The 19,722-nt window shown below is 40.5% G+C and overlaps 1 protein-coding gene across 1 annotated transcript in view; it reads left to right on the top strand.

The window, feature by feature from the left end:
* The window catches only part of TNRC6C (trinucleotide repeat containing adaptor 6C), a 218,796-nt gene that overhangs the window by 172,459 nt on the left and 26,615 nt on the right, over positions 1–19,722 (top strand). The window contains 6 exon segments of the mRNA XM_055722083.1: positions 3,564–6,155; positions 13,658–13,864; positions 15,125–15,291; positions 16,497–16,577; positions 17,223–17,280; positions 17,490–17,635. Of these exon segments, the coding sequence (XP_055578058.1) occupies positions 3,564–6,155; positions 13,658–13,864; positions 15,125–15,291; positions 16,497–16,577; positions 17,223–17,280; positions 17,490–17,635 (3,251 nt within the window).

Raw genomic sequence — 19,722 nt, 5'->3', positions numbered from 1 at the left:
AGAATTTTTTTGATGTGTTTCCCATTTCACTCTTAAAAGATTTGAAAATATAAGAAAATACTGGCAATTTCTATGAAGAGTTGGTTTCCTAGAAAGTTGGAGGAAATCTGTGTGTTCAGAAAAAAACCCAAACAAACCAAATGAATTCTCTAGATTTAATCATATGAAATATTTTGCTTTCATTATTTTTCCCAAATGTTTAAAGTTCTTATGGATAAAGTAGGACTGTGCTACTAGTTATTTAATATATAGGAGTGAACTCCTTTTAGTCTAGAGAAAATGGAAATTTGCTTCTAGAGACAAGAATATAAAAATTTACTGTCTTCAGGATCAGTTCTCTACTGAAACTGTTACGTTTGTCCAGCAGCAAAATTACAATTTTCGCAGTTTTCTGTTCACTTTGTGAATATTTTTTTTTCATTCTTTGTCTGTCCTGTTTCTTACAAGCTTGAGTAAACCAATTGCTCAGTAAATATTTGGACACTATGAAGTTATTGCATGTTTCAGGTTTTGCTGGTTTTTGTTTGTTGTTTTGTTTGGGGGTGGGGGTTGGGGGTTTTAGGGGGTCGGGGGATTGGGGGAAGGGTTTGAATCTGTATGACTTGGGGAAGGTCCCAGCGTGGTCTGACTGACTCCAGAGCAGGACAGGCGCAGCACACGTTTGCTGCTGCTCAGGAGACAACTGGGTTATTTTATGTCACCTACGTGGAATTACTGTAATCCCTATCAAAGTAACCACTGAACCTCGGTTAAGAGGAACTAGGCTGACGGTACACAAAAAGAAGTAACTATGGAGCTGCAAAGTCTTGACAAGCAGAGGTTTGAGCTGCATGTGCGCTCCTTCCAAGCCAAACATACTTGGTGTGATACTGTCTGGAGTAGATGTGCTTATCCAAGCTGAGGCACTTGGCTATTTTCTGCTGTCAATGGATGTCAGTGGACATCTCTTGGGTTTTATAGTAACTCCCCTTCGTAATTTTTTTCCCCCTTCTTGTTTCTCTGACTGCTCTTCAAAATCCTGGTATGTTATTTAATGAACCATTTTGCTTCTTACTCTCAGGAATCTTTCTAAACCGTTTTGTCATCTTCCTCTTCCATTCCCACCCCTTCCCTCTACTTGCTGTCTCTGAAGTGTTCTCAGACCCGAGCATTGCTCTAACCGCCATCTTTGGGGGAGAGGAGAAAGGAAAGGAAGTGATTAAACAAGCAGCTCCCTTTCATCTCGTCTGGTTGCTCTTGGTGCCATTTTTGTGTGTGTTGAGACCGTCTTGCACTGTGCTCTTGATCCTTATTCGCAAACCTGCCCTGCACAGACATTCTTGTTTGCCTTGGGCAGGGCAGTGCCATCGTTCCCCCAGGCACTCGCTTAGGTTTCGGCTTTGACAAGACCTTTTATTGGAACAATGTATTTCAAGCCACTTTTAAACCTTTCTGTCATGTCTGAAATGCAGTGCCGAATTTCACCACCCACAGTGTTGAAAAAAAATCTCATATAACTCCTCTTATCTGACTCCTTGGTTGCCTCAACTTCTTATCTTCTGGCCTGGACTGCCACTGCTTTTTTTAACTTTGTTCATTCCTACTCTGCTAAGAATGCTGCTTGGCTCATTTTTCTGACCCTGTTGACCCTTTTTAAGTCATTTCACAGCCTTTCTTTGCCTTCCATGTCTTATCAGGAATTCTGGTCTCAATTTAACACCTGCGTAGCAAACCTAGATTATCAGGTAAATTTTCAACCTTCTTCCTTAGCTCTGCAATGTAACCAGTTGGATTTATCCAGAAATAACATGATGCTTGCTTCCTCTCCAGCTGTTGCATATAGGGGAGAGCATCCAAGTCGGTCCGAGTGGCTCCTTTCACATTCTTTTTTGGATTTGGCATGCACGTCAATTATTTAGCTCTTTCTGTGAAATGCTGGGCTTTTCCTGGCATCATGAGAAGACAGGTGATGAGCTTGTTTTCCCTTCCTTTCTCTAACATTCATACTTTTGCTTCAATTGATTTAAATTAAAAAAAAAAAAAAAAAAGGCAATCTGCCCTGGTTTAATGTGCTCTTTCTTCATCTTGATAAATCTCCTAGAGGCAACTGAGTAATCGCCCCGTTTCTTGAAAAGCCACAGGTGAATTGTGTGAATAAGAAGACTTTGTCAAAGAGAGAGAGCTTTTTTTTTCATTCTTGGAACAATTTTTTTTGCAGTATTGGAACACCTCTAATTGGAGGCAGTTAGAGGAGCCAATCACACCAAAATATTTGTGATTTAAATTAATGCATATTAGGCATCCAGTGTTGACAGTTTATTTGGGAGATGTGTTGCATCCATCTTCCCTAAAAAATACTCTTCTTATTCAAATCGTAAAAAGCAATTATGTTACAGGAGATTTACAGGAAGTAAAAATTATTGACATCCAAATTTTGTAACTGAGGTGGGTGCAGTTTTCTCCCTTATTTAGACAACCAGTTAGGAGGAGCTGTGCTGCAGATCATCTCTAGTATGTATCCCTAGGATCAGACTGAGTTACATGCTATAAAATTCCCATCAAAATAAAGTAAAAGAAATCTTGTAGAGAGCAATTGGGATGGAAAGTACATGCAAAAACTTAGATGAAGTTTGAGTTCTTGGCATGAGAAGTGGTGTGTCTTCCAGTTTAACTTCGTACCCTAGCAAACAATTAGATGCTCAAGAGCTTTTGTTTAGTTTTTTGGGGTTAGTGTCTATGTTTGAGTGCTCTGAAAAGGCTGTCTTCTGAGAATCTGTACAATGTAGCATTGATTTTCATTGGTTTGGGGGGGAAATTGGTCTGTGTGTACAAGTGCAAAAGAATTTTTAAGCTGCACGTAAATCCTTTAAGAAAGAAGTTTCCTGACAAAACTGTCTGTTATTTAGAAATGCCTAAGTTCTCTGCTAAGATGTGAGTTACATCAGTGGTGTTTAAATGTATAATTGACACTGAATAATAAAGGTGACTGTCAGTATTTTTTTCTTTATTTACAGGAAGGGTTGAAAACATAAATGTGGTGTGAATTTAGTGTACTGAGTGTGATACACATGTGTGTAATATCTGATGGCAGGCAGACCTTTTGCATTTTTTATTGGGTGCTCTTTGTGTTTCTCAGGAGAATGAGAATTGAGTCAAAAAAAATGGCAAGAGTCTGCTAGAGATTTTCTGCATTTTTTCCATATTTGCTGTTTAGATTTTTACATAGATTAGTGTTATTTGCTATCCTTATTTATTGCCTGCTTATTATTTTTACTGGTATACTAAGAGATGCAAAACACTTTTGTCGCTCTGTTCTAAAACTGAATTGTTCCATTATTTTAATTGAGAGTTTTTCCAGATTAAAGGAAAAAAAAAAAACCCACAAAAAAACCCAACTAAACGAAACTAAATATGAGCATCGTGCTTTATTGTAGCAAGGAAAATTGCGGTATTATGTTAGAGAATGTACTCTAAATTTTAGCATAATGCGGTGTAGTAACTAGCGAGGTAAAATAGTACTTAATGGAGGGCTTTTGCTGTGCTTGAACAGTGGACTCATTTTTAACCTTGTTGGATCCTTTCAGATCTCAGCCACAGTGGATTGGGAGACCATTATGAGAATTCCCACTGGGGACAGCAGCCCGCTTTCCGGAGTGAAGGCAACTGCAGCTGGGATAAAGTGATAATAGACAGGACTGACAAGGAAGCGTGGCCTTCCATTACCGGAGCTGAGACTGAGTCTGCCTCAGAATGTACTACAGACACTGACTCTGCCTCCAACTGTGGCTCAGAGAACAGTAGCATGGCTACAGGGAGTGCCCAAGGCAACTTCACTGGACATACAAAGAAAACTAATGGCAATAATGGCGCCAACGGAGCACTCGTCCAAAGCACTTCTAACCAGAGTGCCCTTGGAGCTGGCGGAGCAAACGGTAACGGCAACTCGGCCAGGGTGTGGGGTGTGGCGGCGGGCTCCAGCTCTGGCCTAGCTCACTGCTCTGCCAGTGGTGGGGATGGAAAGATGGACAACATGATGGGAGATGGTAGAAGTCAGAACTGCTGGGGTGCTTCCAACTCGAATGCTGGCATTAATCTTAACCTTAACCCTAATGCCAATCCAGCTGCCTGGCCTGTACTTGGACATGAAGGAACTGTGGGAGCAGGCAACCCTTCCAGTATTTGCAGTCCAGTCAGTGCCATAGGTCAGAACATGGGCAACCAGAATGGGAACCCAACAGGCACCTTAGGTGCTTGGGGAAACTTGCTGCCGCAAGAGAGCACAGAACCACAAACGTCCACTTCTCAGAATGTGTCTTTCAGCGTACAACCTCAGAACCTTAACACTGATGGACCAAATAACACTAACCCCATGAACTCTTCACCAAACCCTATCAATGCAATGCAGACAAATGGACTGCCAAACTGGGGGATGGCTGTTGGTATGGGGGCCATCATCCCGCCCCACCTGCAAGGCCTTCCTGGTGCTAACGGAACATCAGTTTCTCAAGTCAGCGGGGGCAGTGGTGAAGGAATGGGCAGTTCAGTGTGGGGGATGTCCCCAGGTAATCCTGCCACAGGAAACAGCAATTCTGGGTTCAGTCAGGGGAATGGAGACACTGTGAACTCAGCATTAAGTGCTAAACAAAATGGATCCAGCAGTGCTGTGCAAAAGGAAGGAAACGGAGGAAGCGCGTGGGATTCGGGGCCTCCGTCTGGTCCTGGGGTACTGGCGTGGGGCAGGGGCGGTGGCAACAGCGGTGTCGGTAGTATGCATTCTGGAGCTTGGGGCCACCCCAACCGTAACACCAGTAACGGTGTGAACGGGGAATGGGGTAAGCCCCCAAACCAGCATTCCAATAGTGACATCAATGGGAAAGGATCAACAGGGTGGGAGAGCTCTAGCGTTACCAGTCCAAATCCTGCCATGCAGCAGGGCAACGAACAAATAAACTCTTGGGCCAAAGCTGCAGCATCTGGCACCACGGCTAGCGAAGGAAGTAACGACAGCGGTGGGAGTCAAAATGAAGGCAGTACTGGGAGGGAGGGGGCTGGAGAGGGCAGGAGGAGAGACAAAGTGATGATAGACCAAGGGCAAGTTCAGTTGCCAAGAAATGACCTTGACCCCAGGGTCCTGTCCAATACGGGGTGGGGACAGACTCCTGTAAAGCAAAACACTGCCTGGGAATTTGAAGAGTCCCCAAGGTCTGAACGAAAGAATGACAATGGAACAGAGGCCTGGGGCTGTGCAGCTACTCAATCTTCAAACTCAGGGGGGAAGAACGATGGGTCCATCATGAACAGTACAAATACCTCTTCAGTATCTGGGTGGGTCAACTCTCCACCGGCAGCTGTTCCAACAAATACAGGTTGGGGAGACAGTAACAACAAAGCACCAAATGGCCCAGGGGGATGGGGAGAGTCAGCAAGCTCTACTACTGTTAATAATGCTGCTGCTGCCAAAAGCGGCCACGCTTGGAGTGGGACCGCAAATCAGGAGGACAAATCACCTACCTGGGGTGAACCTCAGAAACCCAAATCTCAAAACTGGGGAGATGGACAGAAATCAAATCCAAGCTGGACTTCAGGAGGTGGAGATTGGACAGATTCATCATCTGTTCCTGGACACTTGGGTGATGGGAAGAAGAATGGATCTGGATGGGATTCTGACAATAGATCGGGGACTGGTTGGAATGATTCCACAAGGTCTGGGACCAGTGGGTGGGGAAATGGCACAAACAGCAAGGCTAATACAGGTACAAGTTGGGGGGAATCTTTAAAGCCAGGCCCCCAACAAAATTGGGCTAATAAACCCCAGGACAACAATGTGAGTAACTGGGGAGGAGCTGCTTCTGTAAAACAGACGGGGTCAGGGTGGGTTGGTGGGCCAGTGCCAGCCAAACAAAAAGAGAACTGTGAGGCAACTGGCTGGGAAGAGCCATCTCCACCGTCCATTCGCCGCAAGATGGAAATCGATGATGGTACCTCAGCTTGGGGCGACCCAAATTACAACAACAACAAGACTGTAAACATGTGGGATAGAAATAATCCTATCATTCAGAGCAGTACCACAACCAACACCACCACCACTAGCACCATTATCAACACAAATATGGTTGAACCTCAGCCATCGCACCAGTCAAGTGCCCAGCCGAACCGGTCCCCGCTGCTTGGTCCAGGTATGAAAATAGTTTTACAAGCTACTTTATACCACCAGTACCAATTACCAAATGCTGTCTGGCCTGATCGGTGTGTAGTTACGTGTTGAAGGTAGAAATTCTGTGTTTATGTCATAGAACAAGTTTTACTCTGAAGCAGTGTTAACTTTTCGTCTTGAGGATGGAATCTGTGGAACCCGACACACAGATTTCCATAGTTAGGCGAATGTAAGAAAGGCTTGCAACAGTATCAGGTCAATATTGACCCGCGTTTATTTTGTCAGCTCTTCCACAGCTACTTAGCACCTTCTCTTAATTCAACCATTTGAGAGTTTGGGGTCTTTTTGCTAGCCTTTTTTCTCTGGTCTTCTGTTACCGTCGCTCAGTCTTTGTTCTTGGTTGGACAGTTTGCATCTGTTTCTTTTCTGCAAACCATATCTCTTGGCCACAGATGTTTTTAACAGTTGCGTGAATCCGGGCTGTTGCTGTTTCCATGTCTTCTGTTTGTTGTCTTTTATGTTTTTCTTCCATACTTCAGGTCTCAAGCACAGGTAGTATCCTGGACTTTTATGTGATTCTCGTAAAGTGAGATTGGTTGAAGATGTTAATATTCAGGGTGGCTGGGAAAAGTTAGAATAACTTAAGCTGTGTTCCAAAGACAAGTTTTTGGGCATCTAGGAATTTTTCTAATCAAAGACAAGGTACTGTTGTAGACATCCAGCAAAGAATAAAAGTGAGGAAAAAATAAGAAAAATGCTTAGTGAGGAGGTATTTAAACAAAAGATACTAGCAGCCCTGCCCTATGTCATGACCACAGACTTCTCAAAATCTAATCTTGCAGTGCTCTTTGAAATTCTTCATCTGATTCTTGTCTCCAAGTTTTTGTTTCGTCTTGGTCGTGGCTAAGTATTGACTTTTTAACCATGTTTTTCTCCAAGTGGGATTTGTTCTGCTTCTCTTATTTCCATCTTTTTTTTCTTTGATGTTTTGAAATAATTCAAACTTACTGTAATGTCTGTGTAAAAATAGTCTCATGTTCCTACTCTGGCCAAATATTTTAACAGTTGAAAGCATCTATTTTAATAAAATAACATGTGCTCCAGAAGGAGAAATCTTTAAATAGGTTTGTACTTGGTCTCTCCGATATAAGTGATCTATAATTCATTTACCTTAAGCTTACTCATCCGTATTTTAAAACTTTATCCATGAAACTGACAATTCAGATTTTTGTTTTGTAGAGGAGGTATCATGACAGTGGGGGTCTGGTTCCTTTTGGGTGGGTGTTTGTTTTTTTTTTTCTTTTTTCCATTAAGTGGTTTTTTTAATGGTTACATTGGTGCTTGTAAAACTGTTCATATACAGTAGTGTACTGTTAATGCTATTCCAATAGTCTAACACCTTGCAGAGGAAGACTTCCTGTTCTGAATCCTTCAGATTTTGAAAAAGGAATTTAAAAATTGGTGTTAATCTACAGTGATTCCTCTGGAGAATAGATGTTAGCAAAGGAAGAGTTTCTTTGAAGTAATTTGTATATGCAGTCAGAGAACTGCTTATTAACTTGTAACTATCCACTGGAGTCACCACATGACTAGGTTAAAATGACAGTATCGTGCATTTTGCAAAAACATTAATAAGATTCCAAGATACTAAAGCAAAACCAACCCTCAGAATATACTTAATACAGCATGCAAGAAAGAGGATAGACCAAATATAATAGTGAAGACAATTTAAAATACAGTTCTGATACTAAATTTAGATCGAGTTATTGAGGGCATAAGTTAGGCCTTTTGTGTATATTTGCTTACGTAAGCTTAAACTGTGTGCATAGGTACAGTAAAAGGCCGCACGTGGAAACACTTTGAAGGTTTATTGTCTAGTCTGCAAATGGAAACAAGGAGCAGTCCCCCATGTCTTCATGTGTTATGCCCATCTTTACTTTTGATTGTGCCTGAGAGGGGCTGCTCTTGTGCTTATCTTACAGCGAGAGAGAGAGAGCGAGCAAAAAATGTAATTTAAAATGACCCTATTAGCTTCCCCATTCAGAGTGCAGACCTGTTTTTAAAATTGCATATAGCACATTGCAGCTGTAGAGCAATATCTGTTGGGTTTTGTGGGAATTTACACAGACTTAAAGCATCTACAGATCATGCCCCATCTGGGGATAGCTAAAAGACGAGAAGCAAGAAGAACTGGCTTTCCTATGACACAGACATGAGCTTGCAGTTTGTTGTCGTGCTGTTTAACCTTATTTTTCCTTCTCTATTCCCTGTCCCATTGGCTGTCCGTTTCCAGCCTCTGCAGTAAGGGAGGCAAGAATCCTGTAGCCGGGAGACTTCTGTAATCCACAACCGAATTTCACCCAACAATGGTCCTTTTCCACATACAATATTTCCATGCAACACATGATTGTGTAATTAAAGGCTGTGCCACAGGGCACAGGTTAAGTGCTTGTCTAAAACCTTACAACACTCAGACTAAGTAGTTACCACTGGTATTTCATCTTATGCGTGGGTCACGATGTGCTTTGCCAATCATTTTTATGATTCCCTGTTACTCAGGAAATACCATGAATAAGGAATTGTGGATTCTGTTCCTGTGTAAGCAGGAAAGCGTGGGGTATCTGTAAGATGGTAGAGTCACGCATCCTGAAAGTAAACAAGTGGGAACTTAATTTCGCTGTACAGCACTAGCTAGCTGTTTGCAAAGGAGCAGCAGTCCCTTTTGGGTTTTAAGTTTATACTACATTAGTTTAGAAATGGAGGCCAAGTTGCAGTCTTGTTATTCAAGTTGTCACCCATTCCCAGAAGTTCTCAAAATTCTTTGAATACAGAACTTAAAAGCTATTGATGGGAAGCAGATGTTGGTACGTGCTTGATGAAAATGCGTAATGCTCTAAGGAGTTTCTATTGCAATAAAAAAAAGGGGGGGGGGCGGGGGGGCACAGATAGATAATGTGATAAAAGTTGTCCATTCTGGTTATAGGAGCTTCCTCCCAAATTGCTGGTGAGTTATTTAAAAAGACAAGCAGAAAACTAGTGGTTTTAATTTAGATAAATTATTGTGTATAATTCTTACTAGCACTTGGGGAGGAAGAAGTGAGAAAAGCTTTTGCAAACAGGGATGGTTAAAAGAGAGATTCTTTTAGATCCCTTGGATCCCAGACAGCAGCAGATCCTTCCTCCACTCCAAATGCTGGGCAGTGGGCTTGATGCTTTCCTGCTCCCATTAGGTAGGTAGAGCCTGGCAGGGTTCCAACCGCCCGCTCTCCAACTAAGAAGAGACAACAAAAGATGTCAGCTTCCCCAGGGAGATTTTAGGTTGAAAATTAAGATCTTTGTGGTTCCTAGAGAGCAAGGAGCTCAAGTTTTAAAAAACTGCACTAGGTCTAAATTCTGAAAGCTCTTAACATCTCTCTGTTCCTTCTATAATCTGTGCCATTATCCCAGTGACAACTTGTGTGTCATTCATAGCATGTAATTTATGTGAAACAGAGAACACAAGTGATGCGTTTATCCTTACTCGGAACTTTCATCCTAATGGATTTGTAACCAGATCAGCTTTGAGCTCCCTTAGGATGCTCATGGGCAAACCTAAAACTTCATAGTGGATGCTCAGCCCTCCAACAGCCCAGGTTCTGGGGGACAAGCCCGGTGGTCCCGAGAAACCTGCCCTCTGTTCACAGAAGGTTGATCTCATTGCTGAAAGCCAAATGAGAGCTTCCCTAATGCTGAGCAATGCAAGGAAGGTAGGAGCTCCGCCGCGTGAGCTGGAATACCCTCCAGAAAATGAAGACTTGAAAGGTTAAGGGTTACAGGTGATTTAAATATATATTTAACCCTCCCTTTTACACACACACACACTCTCTACCCCTCAGCTTATTTCTTTTCTATTATTAGCACACTAACTAGTGACTAGTAAACAATCTCTTTTCTACCTAGTTTATTCCTTTTTCATCTACATAAGGTTCTAATATTTTGGGCCTTTACTGTAGTTATACTCTCTGGTATTTATCACGGACCAAACAACTTCAAGGAAAACAATTTCTGCCATCCAAATGCCTATAGGGTTATTTTGAGGGAAAACAACTGCATCCTGCCACAGCTTAGTTAACATTTCACTTTCCCTTGAGGATTTCCTGTTGGCTGTGGCCCAATGTTAATTATGTTTTTATTTCTATAAAACAAAGCTCTGCCAATGTGTCCATGTTTATTACTCACTGTGATCTTTTTGTTTCTTGCCATTCTAACAGTGTTTAAAAACTTCACTATTAAAAACTGACTTTCTCGCCAAGGAACCCTTTAATGGAGCTCATTCTGTTGCAAAACAACATTCATGCAGATCTGGGTGGTTCTTAAGGCATGAAGCTTTTTCTCAGGAAAGCTTAAATGCGTATTGTTTTCATAAAGAAAATAGTAAGTTTTCTCTGAGCGCAATTTTTCAAAATGTTGGACAGGTTCGGATTTTGAGACCACTCTGAAGGTGTTTTTCGTTCAAACAGCTGTGTGAAGGAACTTAAAAATAGCTTCTCGAGTTTATCCAATTCATTGTAACGCTGTTTGAGAGCTGCCTTTATGGCGAGGTGCAGGATAGTGCTGGGAAGCATCACGCCGGTGGAGGTAAGCTGTGGGGACTACAGGCTCTTGGAACTAACAATCCACCTGTCTGCTTCAAATATGTAGCATACTGGGTTGTTTTACAAATTGAGGAAAAACCTTATTTTAAAAAGGGAGTCCTTTGGAGAATACAAAATAAATGTCGTCTTTCACCTGTAGAATTTTACCTCATTCAGAAGTGTAACTTCTCCACCTTTATGTGTCTAAACCAGAGTCACATGGAGACACAAAAACAAAGCACAGAGACAGTGACCTTAAGACAGCAGGGACTTAACACAGAGGGGAAAGAAGTTTGTAATTGAGTAATACTCTGGAATTTACATACAGGTTACTTCTCCAGCAGCCTTCAGGTTTTATTTACTAATACCCTGCACTTAATTTCATAGTTTTGTAAACTTTTAGTTGATGCATTTTGTTTGCTTTTATGTACTTGCAAGTTTTCTTTACTAATAAAGACTGGCTCCCTCATTATTTGTAATCCCGTATTATTTACTGCTCAGCTCATTTAAAGCACTTAACTCAAAATAACTTGAACATTACACATCTGTGGTTTTTAATCAATGTTGTTGAATTTATAGTAAAGAGCAACAGAAAGACCAGTTCTTTTGAGGTTTTATTCTACAGTGTAGCACGCTTTGCCTTTTCAATATATGAATTGTATTTTAAGGTTGATTTCATATAAATTAAATTACTGGAGTCTCCCATCTAGGTTGCGTGAACTCAGGGAAATACTAATGTTCAGCACACTCTCTATTTGTATTCTAGTTAGTGCTTTAGAGATGTTTTGGTTTCCGTTTCATTTGCCTGCAGTTAATCGTTTTCAGATGCCAGTATGATTAAATGCACGCAGCTGTCTGACAAGGTTGCCTCCTGAGTATTGAGGCAGAAATTCAAATAAAGTATTCCTTAAATAAAATTCCTTAAAGATGCAAGCAATAAGCTTGAATAAGTATTTTAGGTGCAATGCCAAGGAAGTTGTCACGTTGAGTAGAAGTTCATTTATATACGTACATGTGCGTGTCTGTGCATTTGTCCTCTGTATACACTTTAAAATAACCAGAAATTTAAGGTATGTTGGTAGAGCTTAGAACACAGTATTTTTGTTTCAAATGGAGATCACTTTATTGAAACAGTGAAATCGTGGGCTGTTTCAGGAGTTTGTTTTAAAACACAATGAATCTTGCTGGTAGTAAGGGAGCTTTATTAAGCTACGTGTTCCTGAACATGTAGGCTTAGTTTGGATGTGGTTTATGTCCGGTGCACATTTGTCAGTGTCAGGGAGAACAGCAGTTGCTTTAAGAAATAGAGCCTAAAATAAATATGTAATACGGTAACACTGGAGCAGTGAACAGATAGGAGCCCATCTATTTGAAAGGATTTTATTTTTTCCTGCTAGCTAACATTTGAGTTATTACTGACAATGTATTTTGGCTGCCGTTTCTGGTAACATAAATTCTGTTGAAATCAGTAAGTTATGCAAAGACTTGTTGCTCAGTGAAACTCTGTTGCTTAGTTAATGTATTTCAAGGTACTCTTAAATAATGTTCTTTTGTGGCAACTTGCATGCCCTTGTCTGCCTACTCTAGGTGTCAGACTGCGTAGAAAATGTTACGTTTCTGCTCTTTGAAACTTTTCCAGAGTATTTTTACAGGTATCATTGGGGAACAGAAAAAGGAATAATGCTGCAGCAAAATGGGCATCTGGTCCTTAAAATTATAAAATACCTAGACATGATAATACTCATCTCCAATGAAAAGAGAGCAACTTCCTGAATTAGTAGCCTAATTAACAGTGGAAGTTTTAAGCAGACTGAATTCTGCAGTGCTGGTTGAGATCTCTGTTGTCATGTAATGGAATGCTTTTTGTGATAATTGTAGAAAAATAGGTTAATGTCAGTTATATGTAAAAACCTTGTTTTCTTGCCTGTTGCGTGTCTGTCTCTTTTGTATATTTTTTAAAGTTCCTCTAACTCCACCTATGATCCAAATCTGTCTCTTCAGAAAAAAGCTTTTTAAAGAGTTAATGGTTGTTTTAAATTCAATTTACACTTGCTGTGTTGGTCAGTGTTGCTTTTTAGGACTCAGAAGCTCTGTGGCTGTTCCTGGCACGTTCGACTTCAGTGCTAAAATCAGTGTCATACGGATTTAAGCGCATTACGTTCAAGCCAAGCTAAGACCGTTTCTGTGTAGTAGCTTACGTCTTTCAGTGAGTTAAAATAATACTCTGTAGGAAAACAATGTCTTATACCTGCTGTTCCTCATGATTTGACTATAGATTCTAATTGCAGTCTTGTCTAGTTCTCCTTAAAAATCAGGTATTGTAACAGAGGCTCAGTGATGAAGAGGTACATAGGGAACATGTCAAACATGAGCTGTAATGAAAGCTTTCAGGAATGCATACAACATATATAATCTAACAAATATCACCTTACTTGTGGGGCATGAGAAAGGAGATTTTGTGATTTTTTTAAATGGTTAAAAGGAATTAAAATAGCATGAAATCTTTCGGTGAAGCAAGGCCCAGCTCAGGTGTGGGTCCCAGTCTCGGGCATGCCAGTGCTGCTGCGTGTGCCCCCCAGCCCTGCTTGCTCTGCTCTGAGAAGTCACTGTGTCAGCAGCCGCTCCCCTGGGACCAGGGCTGGGGACTCCCCTGGCAGCCTGGCTGCTCCCGGCTATGTTAACAAATACTCTTTCTGTCTTGACAACTTGGCATTAGTATTCAATGAAGAAAAAGACTTTTGAAACCAAATCAAAGGGATTTCTTTTATATGCCTAATTAGAATGACTGTGTTTACTTACTGGTTCATGCTCTTTCCAGACAAACACTTTAATAAAATGTCCATCTTTGAAATTATTGACCAAAGAAACCTTTCTTCTCGTCACTGTTCTTTTTTTCCCTTTGCTTCAGCAGGCTGGGGAGAAATGCCTACTGTCCACACAAAGAATGAAGCTTCTTGGGGAGAGCCGTCATCCCCTTCTGCTGCAGTTGATAATGGCACTTCAGCATGGGGGAAACCCCCCAGCAGTGGTACAGGGTGGGGAGATAATCCTGCCGAGTCTGCAGGGACATATGGAAGAACAAATGCTCCAGCTGCTGCCCCAGCACTGTGCAAACCAGGTACGTGCATGCATGTCACTGTCACAAGAGGTAGGGGAGAAAAGCCAAATGTGTTTGTTCTGACCCTGGTTTTAAACAGCACTTCTGGGTTTCTGTGCGTTTTAAGGTGGAGGTTGTCTTAGTATTCTCCAAACTGCATCAGCTGTCTCAGAACATTGATAGTCCAGATACCAAATCATACAAAATTAGGAACATACTGCATCGATCCAGTAAATTTAAAGGTATTCTTTAGAGTAGTTTTGTGTACCTTGAAAGTGGTATAGTAGAGATGCAGGAAACTGAAACTGCAGAAGAACGTGAATAGTAGTTATCCCTAGGTGTCTGAAAGGAACCTGTTTGTGTATGAGAAGCAACTGAGCTCAGTCAAGACAGGATTCATTCTCATAGGAAAAGCAACACATGAGAACGACTAGTCCTAACCTCACTAGTCCTAACCTCACTATCTGGTTAAACTGCGGGAGTGGATATTGTCTTCAGCTATTAAAACTGTTCACAGGTTCAGGAACATCCCGAACTACTTATTACTGCTTCACAATTCCTAACTAATTGATAAAAATCCTTCATCTCTAAATGCCTTGAAGGCTACAGTACTTGTTTTAGACTTCTGTTTTCACCGTGGAAGTCTTTTAAGTTTCACTCTTGCAAAATACTGTACTGGGGAATCGTTAGAATACCCAGAGAGCCTGAAAAGGGGTGAGTTCTTAAGGTGAGCAATCCCAGCTTTAAACAGTAAAAAGAATAAAACGGAGCGATGTGACACAACCTTGTCACTGAATGTAAAGTATTCCCTGCAGCCCACATGCTCCTTTCAGATTCCATAGTTCTGAGATGAGAGTGAGTTTCTGACCATTAATAACCTCAAAATTTGGTTTTGTTCATCGGAAGAATGTGGCAGCTAAAATGGTGCGATTCATTGAAAACAAAATAGCACTTAAGTGTGTGGTCAGTACTGTTGGTTCCTTGTTCCTAGGAGACTGGAATGACCATGACCACAGAACTTACTTGTTCAGAAAAAAGCAAGACTTGCTGCTGCTGAGCTTTTTCTTCTGTAAAGTATTTAAAGAACTTTTTCTTTTTTGCTCACTTCAAGGAAGGCATCCTCATAATTTAATGCCGATTGAGCTACTTGATGAACCTCTGTATCTCTTGAAAATAATCCAATGTTCGCATACTGGATATGGTATAAAAGGATATTTCTGTGAAATTTGCAGGAAATTGAATAAAGGGGTTTTTTCTTCCTCTTTGCTTTCCCTCCTCCAGCTTCAAAATCTATGCAAGAAGGCTGGGGCGGTGGTGGGGATGAAGTGAATCTCAGTACTAGTCAGTGGGAAGATGAAGAAGGAGATATGTGGAATAATACTGCTTCACAAGAGAGCAGCTCCTCCTGTAATTCCTGGGGGAACGCCCCGAAGAAAGGACTTCAAAAGGTAAGACAAAGATACTCTCTAGAAAAGAGTGGAATTAGTATAACATTTCTAGAATTAAGCTGTCGCAAATTTTCTGTTGCTTTACATCTGACCTCTTAAAACAGACCCCTGACACCTGAACGCTAACACAGCTTGCCACTACAGTGGTTCAAGTACAGCCTACCTGGTTTCCAGCGGTAAATGGGAGATCTTTGAATTCAAGCATGTCAGGTGCTTTGGGAATTTTGTTGTTGTTGCTTTTGTTTTCTCTAAGTTCTATAAACTTCCATGTATTCTGAAGAAATGATAATGTGTTAACAGAAGAGGTGTTAAGGGGGCGTTCAGACACTTTCCGTGGTGGTGGAAAAGCAAATAGTAGTTTGTGGTGAAATGGTTCGACATAAAATGCCTATTTCCTATTATCGAGGAACAGACAGATAATTGTAAGGTGTGTACTGGTATGAGAACAAAGCAAACTTGTTTTAATGCCACACTCAACCGAGAACATAGAGAATGATGTTAGGAAGCTTTCTGTTGCACAGTCTCTATTTCAGGACAAGGCCAGTCTGTAATTTAAAGGAATTGGGAATGCATTTAGCCAGTTTGTTTGTTATTCCATTAGCCAACAGTTAGGCCAGTGATTTGATCAAGTATGGTTGTTTCTTGTACTGTCCGCAGCCCAAAACAAATCCACGCTTGTCCCTTGGTACTTTCTGGAGAACTGAAAGGAAGAGACTTCTTAAGGATTTTGTGATAGAAAAGCTGCACAGAGATCTTTTAAAGGTGTTTATCTAGACGCTCTTGTTTGTTTTTAAGAAAATACACTGAGTAACATTCTTAACTTCAAGGTTGCAAACTTGGTTTTGGGAATGTTTTTCAGGAAGTGTTGTACTATTTCAGAAACCTTTATATTTGATTATGTTTTTCTGCCAAGGTTTAAAATGAAATACGTAATTTCAAAGGTGGTTTTAATTCAGTGGTCAGCAAATCAAATACTAAATAGTACACTGAACACCTATTCAGCTGAGATAAAATTTGTACACTTTGTGGGGGAAGAGAATTGTAGTTACATTGATCGGAGGGTTCTTCAATACTTTCTAAATTAACGTACTAATCCATCTTTCAGTAGCATGTATTATTAACACGAAAAACTCACCATGTATTTTACTCACTAGTGTGAGTATGGGAACCAGCCCATTAATGGAATCTCCCATTTATTTACTAAGGGCATGAAGACATCTAGCAAGCAAGATGAGGCCTGGATCATGAACCGTCTGATAAAACAGCTCACAGACATGGGCTTCCCTGTGAGTAGTGTTCATAGCTGGCACCTGTGGCTTAGCTTTTGTAGCCTGTAGTTCTGTTCTGACTTTTGGTGTTTTAGACTGTAGCTACAAAAAGTGTCTTCAGTTTCCTCCTCAGGCCAGGAAGGAGTTCTGTTACCGGCATTTAGACATTACTCTTAATTTCAGAAATCGGCCATAAGCTAGTAAGGTGCTCTCTGGGATTGCTCAATGATACGGTTAGCATGATGACCTTTATAGATCTTTTGAAGTTCAGAGTTTCATAACAACAGGCGTTACTGTGAACTTCAGTAATAATTCCACTCTTATTCCCCTTTTCTTACTAAACAGATGAAATTGGAGTATAGCTGGGGCTTCTTTAGAGAAAAGCATGTCTTAGTCATACTTAAGTTGTCCACAGAAAACAGGAAGACATTTAAATGGAACAATCTGATTTGGTCTTGTAGAACTGGCACTTAGTTGACAAACTGAAACTAACTGAATCGTGGGAATTGCTAAAAGCAGAAAAAGATGTGCCCAGACACTGTTTGTGCTGTTGAGTAAATATTAAATTCAGTACTTAAGAGAAATGCATGTTTTCTCAGTTTGTTTTGAAATCATGTAAGCGCGATTACTTTTTCTCTTAACACGATTTGTCTTTTTTGACAGAGAGAGCCAGCGGAAGAGGCCTTGAAGAGCAACAATATGAATCTCGATCAGGCCATGAGTAAGTATCTGTGTAACTAATTATTTGTTTCTTTAAAGCCACACAGGAACCATTCATGATTCTGAGAGTTTGATCTTATCCAGATCAATCGGACAATATTTATTTTCTTCCTTTTGCTTTTGCAAGCAAGATCTACTTCTCTGAACTACTGTTGGCAAATTCACTGTCTTTGCGTCACTTTTTTCAATATATTTCCCCGTTCTGTGAAGGTGCTCTGCTGGAAAAGAAGGTGGAAATGGACAAGCGTGGAATGGGAGTGACCGACTATAATGGAATGGTCACCAAACCCCTTGGCTGCCGCCCACCACCGATCTCCAAAGAGTCTTCCATGGACCGCCCCACCTTCCTTGACAAGGTAAGTTCAGAAATATGTATGGGGTTTACAGGTCAAAACTGTGCACAGTATAGAAATATTGTAGTTTCCACTGTCTGTTTAGAAAGCTGTAGAGAGAAATGTGATAGATAATTATGTACCGTGTTTTATTCCTTTTCTTCTCTTTTTTTAATCTTGTGGGGAATTTCATCCTTGTGGAAAGGACCAGTGATGTAATTTCCACCTAGAAATAAGCAACAATTATCTCCAGTGTTACACTTGAAAACTAAAGAATCAGTAATGCAATGGAACTAGAAACGGGAAAAACAAAGAAACGGAGCACAGAAAACCTTTCACTCTGTAAGAGTCCTTGCCCACATTAGCGATCAGGCAGGACCAAGGCCAAAATCTTCAAGAATTAGGCTCCTAATTCCTGTTTCAGTTTTGAGCTCCTTCTATCTAGATTTCGGTGAAAGTTCACTACTTAAATAGGACTGAGGAGCTGAGGTATTTTTAAGTCAAAGAGCAGACATGCACAATCATAAAAAGCTTCTCCGATGAGCTTCCTTTTCTGCGATCACGTATGATAAATTTACCAGCACCGTTTAATGACTGAAGAGAAAGCTCCAGAAGTACATGGTGTTCAAGATTCAAAGTGGCTAAAAAAAAAGTATAGGGAAAAGCGCAGCCAGATCCTCGGTAGGAAACAAGATTTGCAACCTGACAGAAAGTCTTACAAAGAGACCTGCCAAATCACTTTGAAATCCCCCCGAAATTTTTTTAATAAGGAAAGAACAATCTTTGGTACCATTCGTTATTCTACGGTTTATTTAAAATGTTCATAAGGATGGGGGGTAGATGGTGGTTTCTGAATGCAGAAATTGGTAGTTTTCAGAAACTGCTGAATCCAATTCCTTTTACATAAGCTGTTTACAGGCTCTGTTTTTAAAAAGTTTCTCAACTCTGAATAATGGTTATCTTTCCAGTCCCTCCACCCTGTGTTCTCTTACATTCTTAACTATAGCATTATCCTTAAAGTTATGGCTTGTGTTGTGATGGGTTCCCAGGTGTTGCGCTAGGAAATGAGCATGGCGCTGTGCTAGGACATCTGATAAATACTCACCTTTTAATGCAACTATTACTATTTCTGCTTTCATACAGTCTAAAAAGCATGCTGAAATTTAGTGCTGGTACGATGCAAACTGTAAAGTTAATTTGACTCATGACAAATGCGTCGTACATAAGTATGGAGTATTTATATTAATAAGGAAAAATTGGCATCTAGATAAAATTTTCTTTATTTATGTTCTTACATATCAAAATTTTTTGTGATAGTTCAACTTCTGCCACAGTGCATTGTAGTCTAATGTCGTGCCAGTTTCCCACAAAGATTATATACTGGAAAACTGCTTTTCTGCTTTTGGCGGGATAATAACATTTGTTCTTTCTGGGCTGTCTATTTATATCGAAGTGATGTGGTATCCATTATGTTTGTTGCTCCCTAAACCAAACCAAACTGATGATGTATTTTCTGCAATGTAAGGCTCAGCCTGGCTCTCCTTCCTTCTTTTTCTCTTCCTGTCTTGTAAAGTTCATTCTTAACTATGGCAAATTGGTATGCTTATGGCAAACTTTAATGAATATGTTAATTGAAAGATCTCTTTCCTGATGAAGATCACAAAATCCATACATGTGTGCCAGTTCACCTTGTCTTTTCTAGGGTAACTGTATCTTGAGCAGTAAAATTACTGCCAGAGAGGTGCATTATGTGCAGCATGATGCATAACTATGGAAACATGTTAACCACAACTATTGAGAAGGCAGTACTAAAGTCATTAATATTCATACAGCAAGTAAAAGCTGTCAGCCTGGGAATAATCTATCACAGTGACTTTGTTATTAACAAAGGGAGTAATCCTAATCTAGATATTTGTTAGTTTATCAGAATGTTGAGCAACTTGTGAAGTGAATTAAATATAGTTTCTAGTCTAATAATAGATAGCTTTTTCCGAAGAAATTCTTTCCAGATTTATGGCTCATGCTACTAGAGCAACTCCTCTTATCCAAAACTTTTTTTGCCCTTTGAGGTACTATTTCAGAGCACGAGCCTGGAGCTGTCTTCTTCCTGC

Source organism: Falco cherrug, chromosome 1, assembly GCF_023634085.1.
Source record: "Falco cherrug isolate bFalChe1 chromosome 1, bFalChe1.pri, whole genome shotgun sequence".
NCBI lineage: Eukaryota > Metazoa > Chordata > Aves > Falconiformes > Falconidae > Falco > Falco cherrug.
Note: the sequence above shows the minus strand (reverse complement) of the source record. Positions and strands in the feature narration are given on the sequence as shown.